Below are 9,097 nucleotides of genomic sequence, written 5' to 3' on the forward strand. Positions count from 1 at the left end.
CTCGTTACAGGGCACGGTCCGTCTGCCTAGTCGGACTGCCCACAGCGGGCAAAAGGGCTAGAGGCCCAGAGCCCTGCTTACAGGGAGGGCCGTCAGGCCTGGCAAAGCAGAGAGCTGTCCTCAAAGGCACAGAGACCTGCACCCTACTTACAGAGCGGTCGACAGCTCTTCACGATCTAGCCCTCCGCCAAGAGACATGGGATTCGCACCCTCCTTACAGGGTACGGTCCGTCTCACTAGCTAGACTGCCCACAGGGGGCAACAGGGAGGCCCAGAGCCCTGCTTACAGGGAGGCCTATCAGGCCTGGCAAAGGACAGAGCTGTCCTCAAAGGCACATTTTGACCCGGACCCCGCTTACAGGGTGGTCCACAGCTCTGCAGAAGTCAGCCCTCCATCAAGAGACATGGGACTCACACCCTCGTTACAAAGCACGGTCCATCTGACTAGCCACACTGCCCATGGGGGGCAAAAGGCAAAGACCCAGAGCCCTGCTTACAGGGAAGGCCGTCAGACCAGGGAAAGGCCAGAGCTCTCCTTAAAGGTACATTACGACCTGAACCCTGCTTACAGGGCGGTCCGCAGCTCTGCAGAACCTAGCTGTGTAACAGGACGCACAGGACCTGAACCCTCGTTACAGGGCACGGCGCATCTGGCTTGTTATAGTGCCGGCAGTGGCCAAAAGGCAAAGGCCCAGAGCCGTGCTTACAGGGAGTCCATCAGGCCAGGCAAAGCACAGAGCTGTCCCCAAAGGCAGAGACCTGCACCCTGCTTACAGGGCGGTCCACTGCTCTGCAGAACCTAGTCTTCCACCAAGAGACATGGGACTCGCACCCTTCTTACATGGCGCCGTCCATCTGAGTAGCCACACTGCCCATGTGGGGGCAAAAGGTAAAGGCCCCGAGCCCTGCTTACAGGGAGGGCCGTCAGGCCTGGGAAAGCACAGAGCTGTCCTCAAATGCACAGAGACCTGCACTCTAATTACAGAGTGGTCCACAGCTCTGCACAATCTAGCCCTCCGCCAAGAGACATGGGACTCGCATCCTTGTTACAGGGCAGCCCAGGGGTCCAGATGCAGTGTGTCAGACACAGATGCATGAAAAAGGACAGATGCCTGGACACAGGGATTGGAGAGGAGGCCACAGGCTTCAACCCAGACCACGGGAAGGTCAAGCTTCTGGTTCTAAAGAGTTGGCTGTCACCCCACGAGCCTCGGCTCGTCTGCAAGGCCGTTCTGCAGCACAACGCTGCAGACTGCTCCGGCTCTGTACTACCAGCGGAAGGAGGCTACACCCACCCTCCTTACAGGGGCACCTCTCCGACTGGCTGGGAATAGCCGTGGACTTTGACTCCCAATTACAGGACGTCCAGCGCTACACATATTTTTTCTCATGTTAGAAAGCAGCACATACCCCACTTATGGGTTGCTGCGCCACTGGCAGCCAGGTCTGACAGCTGGCCTGGACCCCGATTACAGGGTGGCTGTGCTGTGCAAGACCACTAACCAGATCCACGGCCTTTAGAAACATGGTGGTGGTGACACACAGCTTGATTACAAGGTTGCCCACCTTCCACCTGACTGCTGCAGAAGTGCAACAGCATGAAGGGCAGAGACTCGTTTCTGAGTTACAGGGAGCTCGCCCAAAGGCTCACAAAGCTGAAATTTGGCTAAGACATGATCAAGACCTAAAGGCAGGAAGGCTATTCTGTCCAGAGTCCCTTTCCTTCACATCCTGTTTCTCTGACTGGCTTTTCTCCTACCTCGCCTCTTCCCTGCTGCTTCCCCATCCGCTTCTCCTTCCGGTTCTTCCGAGGCCTGCAAAAACAGAGACCGAGATGGGCTGTAAGTGAACAGTACCAGAGCACACACCTAGCCCCTTGAACTCTTAATGCTCTGGAAACCTGCAACCTTCCCCATAACCCATGGGCAATACCTCTGGCAACCTCACAAAGTAGCCTCAGATGCGCAACAATAAAGGCAGGGTACTTGGATCTTGCTCCCAGACAAGGAGCACAGAAAATCCCACCATCCAAAACCTCCCAAATACCAAGGTGTGCAACTTAGCAATGGAACCCATGGAGCGGACACTCCCCGTGTCCAAATTCTCTTACCTTTGCCTCCTGTTAGGTTGGCTTTCTTCCCTCCCGGTCAGCTCACTGCTGCTCGCCTGCTGTCTCATCTGGTTGTCCTTCCTGGGGTGATGCACATCAACCCCCAAAGGGGACCGGTTTCATGGGATTCGGGGCTGCAGCCTCAGGTTGCTGGTCCGGTCTCCGACACTTGACTCCCGGGAGAGCCAAGTCAAGTAATGTCTTCCATCAATCCCTTTTTAGCAAGAGATTCAGCATCCTGGGTGGCCAGCTTCGTAGGCACTTGGCATGCAGTGGTTACAAGTGAACCACTGCAGAAATGAAAGGGGGCAGCGGGTGGGGAAACTTGGATGTGAAGTAACAGAAAAGCAGATTAGAGAAACAGCGCAGTGGGGGAGCAGGAACTTGGAGGTGAAAGGCACCAGGCACCAATGAGGTACCTGGCAGATCAATTTTATTAGTCCATTAAATAGCAGGCCAGCTCACACCTGCTTTTCTGTCATCTTCTCTGCTTCTTTCTGGCAGCAACCACTGTGGGTTGAGCCCTGAAGACAACCTGCTTCATGTGATTCACAGCTGAAGCTTCAGGCGACAGGTGCAACCAGACAGCAAAGATGAGTGATGTCTCCCACTAATCTCTTTCCACCAAGAAATTCAGCATCCTGGGTGGCCAGCTCAGAGACACTCAGCACGCAGTGGTCACAAGAGAACCACTGCAGAAATGAAAGAGGGCAGCGGGCAGGGAAACTTGAAGGTGAAATGACAGGAAAGAAGGAGAAACAGCGCAGCAGGGAAGGATGAACTTGGACGTGAAAAACGCCAAGCACCAAGGAAGTGCTGGCCCCGTCAATTCCATTAGTCTCATGCTTCCCGATGGTCTTGAGAGGGCACAAGCCCCCTCAAGCGCCCATCAGTGCTTGACCGCCCATAGAGCTAGGCAGCACCACACCATAGCTCAGGCTTGGGGGTGTGCCAGACTGTCAGTGCTTGACCCTTTTGCGAGCAGGGCAGCACCACACCACAGCTCGGCAAGATGACCCTGAGAGCAGACAGCGGAGACCTCCCGGCCCTTGCCTGCTGCAGCCCCAAATGACGCCTTAAGAAGGGGCCGCGGGCAGAGTCCTACGGACCTTGCCTGCTGCCCCGCCCTAAAGATGCCTTAAGGAAGAACTACAGAGGCTCGGACCTTACCCGCTGCCAACCCAAATGGCACCTTAAGGGAGGACAACAGAGGCCTACGGACCTTGCCTGCTGCCCACCCAAATGACACCTTAAGGGAAGACTGCAGGGGCCCTCCGGCCCTCCCCACTGCTGACCCAAATGACACCTTAAGAGAGGACTGCAGGCAGAGACAACAAACCTACCCTGCCTGCTGCCCCCACAAATGACGCCTTAAGGGGGCATTGGGAATGGCTATGGACCTGAGCCTCCACCCCCCCCAAATGACGCCTTAAGGGAAGGACTGCGGCCGAGGCCCCAGAACCTCGCCCGCTGCCCCCCAAATGACGCCTTAAGGGAAGGAATGGAAACATCCAAGCCCGACCGCTGCCCACCCCCCGGGTCACCGGTGCTTGACAGGAACTACAAGCCACGCAGCACCCACGTGGCTCGGGACCTCACTCCCCACAGCCTGACACACCCCCGGGCCTGCAGAGGGGCCGTAGGTCCCCAACAGCAGCCCAAGTGCTCCCCCCCCCCAATGCTCTGTTCGGCCTTACCTGGTCCGGGCGCGGCCTCTTCAGGGCGCTTCCGGGGTTACTGCTCCCCCCCGCTGGCCAGCTCTACCAGCTCTTCTCGGCCCTCCTCGTGCGGCGATGGGGCAGGCACCGCTGCCTCTTCAGGGCGCTTCCGGGGTTACTGCTCCCCCCCGCTGGCCAGCTCTACCAGCTCTTCTCGGCCCTCCTCGTGCGGCGATGGGGCAGGCACCGCTGCCTCTTCAGGGCGCTTCCGGGGTTACCGCTCCCCCCCGCTGGCCAGCTCTACCAGCTCTTCTCAGCCCCGCTCGTCCCGCTTTCTTCAGGGCGCTTCTGGGGTTACCGCTCCCCCCCCACTGGCCAGCTCTACCAGCTCTTCTCTGCCCTCGCCGATGTCGCTCGGCACGCGGCCTTTTATTCTTTCTGGAGGCCCCGCCCGCGAGGGGGGACCAATAGGAAAGTCCAGGGGGGTCAGTCCCCCTCAGTGCCACCTTGTCACCTTGTCTCTAAGGCAGGAGGGCTTGTCTCTAAGGCAGGAGAAATTCTGCCTTGTCTCTAAGACAGGATGAATTCTGCCGTCTCCTGATTGGCGGGGAGGGAAACGCCGCAGCCAATCAGACCGCGCCGTTCTGCTCCAGCCCACGAGGCCCCGGCATGCCTGCCACGTGCGCTGCCTCCTTGCTCCGCGCGGTGGCACGTGGACCCTGGGTGCGATGCCGGCGCGGAGCGGGCTTTTCTCGGGTTTTCCATCCTACCTGCCGGGGCCGCTTTGAAGCACGAGGGGGGCAGCACCGAGAACGCTTTTTTGGGGTTTTGTTTTGTTGTTTGGGTTGGGGGGGGTGCGGGGGGTATGCTTTGTGTGGATGCGCAGCAAACCCGTGCTACCGGTCTTGACGCGTGTTAACATGCGTGGAGACGCAAACCTCATCCGTAACTACCCGCATCGATCCCCCCTTTGCTGGCAGGGATGGCCGCGCTGATTCTAGCACGTGTTGTGCACGCGCGCGCACACTTATTGGCACACGTCGCCGCCGTTTCAAGTGTCACCGCCACTTCCCCCCCGCCTCCCCTCACACGCTCCTCTCGAAAACGCGACTCTCCAGAGGAACCCACGCGGTTTCTTTCCGCTCTTCCTGCACCACGGGTTTTCATTTCTTTCTTTCCCTCTTTAAAAATAATAAAAAAAGAAGGCGGGGGTGGGATTCCCTGCAAATCTTGCGAGCGAGGATGGCTCCTCATGCCGCATCCCTGCCCCTGCCCGCGCAACGGGACGGCGAAGGATCCTGGCGGACCAATCGTCGCACAGAACGGCATCCTTCCCAACCAATCGCCGCACGTCTCCAGGCGGCAGAGCCTCCGCGGCGCTGCCCGGGTCCCTGCTCGCGCACGCGCACCGGCAGCTTGCACCCCCAACAGGGCACCTGCCGGGCTTAGGCTGGCGAGGAGGCGCAAGCGCAGCGGTGGAGACGCTGCACACTGGGACCCAGGGCCCTGAGTCACAGCTGGCTCGCGCTCACCTCCCTCCCCTTTCCTTTATTTACTAATGACAAAGTTCTCTTGTTTCTGAACCCACCAGCACTGCAGGAAACAGCCCCCCCCCCAATAACCTTTTCAAGCTGGCGGAGATTTCCAGCTCCACTTTATTGAAAAGCAGAACATAATTTTTGGCCAAAGTGGCTCGCCCGCTATGCTGCACATCAGCATTTTCCAGGTGTGATGCAGAGCAGACAAATAAGGAGTCAAGCGGGCGTCAATACTGAGCAATGCTCCTCATTGTGCTGGTTTAGGGCCCCGCTTGCATGCAACCACATGGAGCAAGGCTCCAAAGTCTGCAAAGGTGTTTGGGGAATGTTCCTGAACCTCCCTGATGAACTTGATGTCAAACCCAGCATCTTTAATGGCTTCTTCCACCGACTCCTGGTCCAGGTACAGGCAGGAGAAGCTGCGCTGGTCAACCACGTAGTAGGTTTCTTTCAACACCGTCACTGTTACCAAGTGTCCCCCGGGCTTTAGCAGGGAGCTGATGTTCTTCACGGCTGCACTAAAGGTGCCCAGGTCTTTGCAGGCAGCTTCCAAGCACAGCGTGGAGAGCAGGCAGTCGGCCGGGGGCAGTGCCACGGGGGCCAGAGGGTTGGGTTTCCTCACATCGCACTTCAGAACCTGCTTCACTTTCTTCCTCAGTTTCTCCTCCTTCTCAGCGCACTTTTCCCTGGGGAGAAATATTGAGTGCATGAAACCTCTGTCACCTGCCTGCCTAGTCACTTGTGTGGATAGAAATGGGAGGACGTTCAATGAAACTGAAAAGCAGCGCCTTGAAGAGGGGATGCTCGTCCCCCCCATTATACACAATGAGGCTGTAGACCTTTCTGCCACAAGAAGCCATTGAGGCCATGGCCAGGCACCTGCACTTGTTCCCAGACAGATGAAGGCCCCTAACTCTGGCTCAGGGTCCCCAGAGGGAGACTCGGGGTGCATCTGCACTGCAAACCGGAGGAGCAAGGCCACCCTGTGCAGCAGACACCCCCAAAGCTGCTTCCGTGGGGCTCAGATGCCAGCACGCGAAGCATTTAGCTGTGGAAGCCCCAGGACCAGAGCGACTAGATTAAAGCTACTTGAGTCGGTCAGCACCAGCGGCATGGAGAAACTGCTAGAGTTGCTGCGTGTAGCTACAGCTGCAGCTGTTTTCCCACCTACCGTTTGCATTGCCTTATTCACATCGTGGCCCTTTGCAAGGCGGCAGAGATAAAGGTCCTGCGAGGGAGAGGAGGCTGTCGAGAGCTTAGCCAGAACAAAGGGCCCACGAGCCCTCTGCTGGAGTCATACAGAAATGTTGCACTGACTGCAAAAATATGCAGCGTGCGGTTGTCTAGAGCAGTGGTTTCCAAACTTTTTTGATCGCGCACCCCTATCAGTAAAAAAATTTTTAAGCACACCCCCAATATATGTTTATTTATTTATTTATAAATTATATACATGTACTACTGTACATTATAAAACATACACAAACAATAGAAATTAAAAAAGGATGAGATAAAAAATAAATATAAATAGAAGTTCTAATATTTTCTACCCGCACCCCAATGGATCATCCTGTGCACCCCACTTTGGAGACCACTGGTCTAGGGTTTTCACAGAGTGTCAGGAGCTGCAAGGGACCTGGTAGATCATCGGGTCCAGCCCCCTGCGGTAGGCAGGAAAAGATGACTGGGGTCAAGTGACCCCAGCGAGGTGACCGCCCAGTCTCCTTTGGAAGATGTCCAGGGTAGGCGACTGCACCACCCCTGGGGGAGTTTATTGCACAGTCTGGACACCCTGACTGTGGAGGAATTTTCCCTGGACTTGAGCCTGAAGTGGCCTTCCAGGAGTTTGTACCCATTGCTCCTGGTCTTCCCCGGGGTGCCCTGGTGAACAGCTGTTCACCGAGCCCTTGATGTACTCCCCTGACATAGTGGTAAGCCGCTACCAAGTCCCCTCTCAGCCTGCTCTTCTGTAGGCTGAAGAGGCCCAAGTCCCTCAGCCTCTCCTCGTACGGCTCATCTTGCAAGTCTCAGATCATATGGGTGGCTCTCCCCTGGACCCTCTCAAGTTTTTCCATGTCCTTGTTGGAAAGGACTACAGTGGAAATATCACTGCCTTAGTTTTGCATGAGATGCAACGGTTGATGCATGCCAGCATGGTGTTTGCCCTGCGGGCCACAGCATGGCACTGCTGGCTCATGTTCATGCAATGGTCGAGCATTACCCCTCGGTCCCTTTCAGCTGTGGTGCAAGTCTAATTGTCGCCACTGAGCCTGAGGTCTGTTGGGGATTGTTTGCCCCCAGATGGAGCCCCTGACACTTCTGAGTGTTGAACTTCATCCGGTCCTGGTCCGCCCAGCTCTCCAGCCTGTCCAGGTCCGCCTGTATCTGCAACCTACCCTTTGGCATGACTACGCTGCCCCACAACTTGGTGTCATCCACAAAGTGGGCCAGCGAGCTTTGCACCCCCACATCCAAATCATTGATAAAGATGTTGAAAAGCACCGGTCCAAGCACGGACCCCTGCGGGACACCACTGCCCACTTTGCGCCAGGACGACACACATCCATTCACGGGGACTGTCTGGGTCCTACCATGCAACCAGTTTTCCACCCACTGAACCGTTGAGCAATTAAGTCCACAATCTTCCAGTTTTCCCACAAGGATATCATGGGATACTAGATCAAAAGCCTTTTGGAAGTCGAGGTATATAATGTCTACCTTGTCTCCCGTGTCCAGGTGGTGAGAGACCTGGTCGTAAAAGGAGATGAGCTTGGTAAGACCAGACCTGCCCGCGACGAAGCCGTGCTGGCTGTCGTTCAGGTTCTTACCCTCCACGAGCGTATCGCACATAGCTTCTCTAAAGAGTTTTTCCAGGTCTTTCCCTGGGAAGGAGGTTAGGCTGATTGGCCTATAGTTGCCTGGGTCCTCCCTCTTCCCCTTCTTGAAGATGGGCACAATGTTGGCCCTCTTCCAATCCTCAGGGGTCTCCCCTGTGCGCCACGATGTCTGAACGAGCTTTGCAGCCAGCTCCACCAGCGCTCTCAGAGGAAGTCCATCCGGTCCTGCCGACTTCTACACGTCTAGCTTTTCTAGCTGGTTTTGCACCGGCTCAGCATGCGCAGTGGGGAGACTATCAATCCCACCATGCCCCTATGAGCCGTATCTTGCTTGTCTTTCCCCTTGGTCCGGTGAAACACTGAAGCAAAGTGGACATTCAGGAGTTCAGTTTATTCCTGAGTACCTGTTACCAGCTGTCTTGAGGTGTGAAGCAGAGGTCCCACATTTCCATGTGTTTTCCTTTTGCTCCCTACATACCTAAACATGGACTTCTTATTGTCCTGGACTCCCTTGGCTCACTTAAACTCAGTTGCTGCCTTATCAAATTAAATAGTTTTAATTTCCTATTGACACCTATAGCCTACTGATTCTCCAAAAATCCTCATTCCCTCCAAAAAAGGAGGGAAAGGCCCCTTCCCTTGAAGGGGGTGTCAGTAGCCAAGCCTCCTACCTCTGTCCCTCCAGCTCGCACACATATTTCACCACCGGGGTCCAGTCAAACGCTCCCGGCTCCTTCTTCAGCCACTTCTCCAGCTCCTGGCGGTTCCGGTCTGTATAGTCCGAAACGATGATCTCGTTAAACTTGTTGCAGGCAGAAAGGAGCTGGTAAATGGTGGGGCCGCTGCCAATATCTATCAGGATGTCGCCCTTCACATCACCTGTGTTGGAACAGGGGGGAGCAGTGTTACCTGGCACCGGAAAGGCAATCACGGGGTTGACCATATTTCCACACTGCC

At 56.1% G+C, this 9,097-nt stretch overlaps 1 protein-coding gene and 2 long non-coding RNA genes across 5 annotated transcripts in view; 1 reads left to right on the top strand and 2 right to left on the bottom strand.

Annotated features, from left to right (window-relative positions):
• LOC109293789 overlaps nucleotides 1-1,656 on the top strand; it is a 1,837-nt gene extending 181 nt beyond the window's left edge. The window contains exons 2-3 of the long non-coding RNA XR_002096403.1: nucleotides 195-507; nucleotides 722-1,656. This is a non-coding gene — a long non-coding RNA (uncharacterized LOC109293789). The remainder of the gene's footprint in view (nucleotides 1-194; nucleotides 508-721) is intronic.
• LOC109293779 overlaps nucleotides 1-3,521 on the bottom strand; it is a 3,950-nt gene extending 429 nt beyond the window's left edge. The window contains exons 1-3 of one of the 3 annotated variants that reach the window (XR_002096399.1): nucleotides 2,111-2,266; nucleotides 827-1,839; nucleotides 555-621 (exon numbers count right to left, since the gene is read on the bottom strand). This is a non-coding gene — a long non-coding RNA (uncharacterized LOC109293779). Of the gene's footprint in view, nucleotides 1-554; nucleotides 622-826; nucleotides 1,840-2,110; nucleotides 2,267-3,510 lie in introns of those variants that run through there. The other 2 variants (XR_002096401.1, XR_002096398.1) reach the window with 2 other exon arrangements.
• Nucleotides 3,522-5,412: 1,891 nt separating this feature from the next.
• Nucleotides 5,413-9,085, bottom strand: LOC109293811 (nicotinamide N-methyltransferase-like). Its single transcript, XM_019511920.1, has 2 exons — nucleotides 8,812-9,085; nucleotides 5,413-5,992 (listed from the first exon to the last, which is right to left on the bottom strand). The coding sequence occupies exons 1-2, from the start codon at nucleotides 9,081-9,083 to the stop codon at nucleotides 5,554-5,556; spliced, it is 711 nt and encodes a 236-aa protein (XP_019367465.1). The 5' UTR covers nucleotides 9,084-9,085; the 3' UTR covers nucleotides 5,413-5,553.
• Nucleotides 9,086-9,097: the final 12 nt, after the last annotated feature.

The sequence above is a fragment of the Gavialis gangeticus genome, unplaced genomic scaffold, assembly GCF_001723915.1.
Source record: "Gavialis gangeticus isolate Ggan-Ray unplaced genomic scaffold, GavGan_comp1, whole genome shotgun sequence".
Classification (NCBI taxonomy): domain Eukaryota; kingdom Metazoa; phylum Chordata; order Crocodylia; family Gavialidae; genus Gavialis; species Gavialis gangeticus.

Excerpts from the sequence above, each read along its gene's own strand:
- LOC109293811 (XM_019511920.1), bottom strand. The coding sequence starts at position 9,083 with ATGGTCAACCCCGTGATTGCCTTTCCGGTGCCAGGTAACACTGCTCCC. Across the intron at positions 5,993-8,811 it reads TGCGAGCTGGAGGGACAGAG|GGAAAAGTGCGCTGAGAAGG; the intron begins GTAGGAGGCTTG and ends ATTTCTCCCCAG.